At 32.5% G+C, this 378-nt stretch overlaps 1 protein-coding gene across 2 annotated transcripts in view; it reads left to right on the top strand.

Moving 5' to 3' along the window:
* LOC119593476 (exosome complex exonuclease RRP42-like) overlaps positions 1 to 238 on the top strand; it is a 54,931-nt gene extending 54,693 nt beyond the window's left edge. For both annotated transcript variants that reach the window (XM_037942411.1, XM_037942412.1), the window contains exon 6: positions 90 to 238. In XM_037942411.1, coding sequence (XP_037798339.1) covers positions 90 to 188 — 99 coding nt within the window. In that variant the 3' untranslated portion in view covers positions 189 to 238. The remainder of the gene's footprint in view (positions 1 to 89) is intronic.
* Positions 239 to 378: the final 140 nt, after the last annotated feature.

The raw sequence follows: 378 nt of genomic DNA on the forward strand, positions 1-378 counted from the left end.
AGCTCTTTCCCTCTCTTGAATAAAAACTATACCAAATAACAAAATTAGCCCAACGTTGTAATAGCTTATTATATTTCTTTCTTTGCAAGAGTGCACGGGACCTTGGTCAGAAAATCCACAGTCGACTCCTCAGAAAATTGCAACAGGAAGAACAGATGAGTGACAGACAAGTGAAAGGATTCCTGTAGGTTTTTGCAAAGGAAAAAAAAGAACTTTTATAATAAAAATTTAGCTCACCTGAATATTGTTTTATTTATCATATTCACATGTTTGGATTGAAGGAGTATGTATATGTCTATTTACAGAAAGTTTGTAAAAAATGTTTTGATTGGGAGTTAAATTAATCAAAGAAACAGCAGCTGAAGGTATGTGAACATT

Source organism: Penaeus monodon, chromosome 32, assembly GCF_015228065.2.
Source record: "Penaeus monodon isolate SGIC_2016 chromosome 32, NSTDA_Pmon_1, whole genome shotgun sequence".
Taxonomy (NCBI): Eukaryota; Metazoa; Arthropoda; class Malacostraca; order Decapoda; family Penaeidae; genus Penaeus; species Penaeus monodon.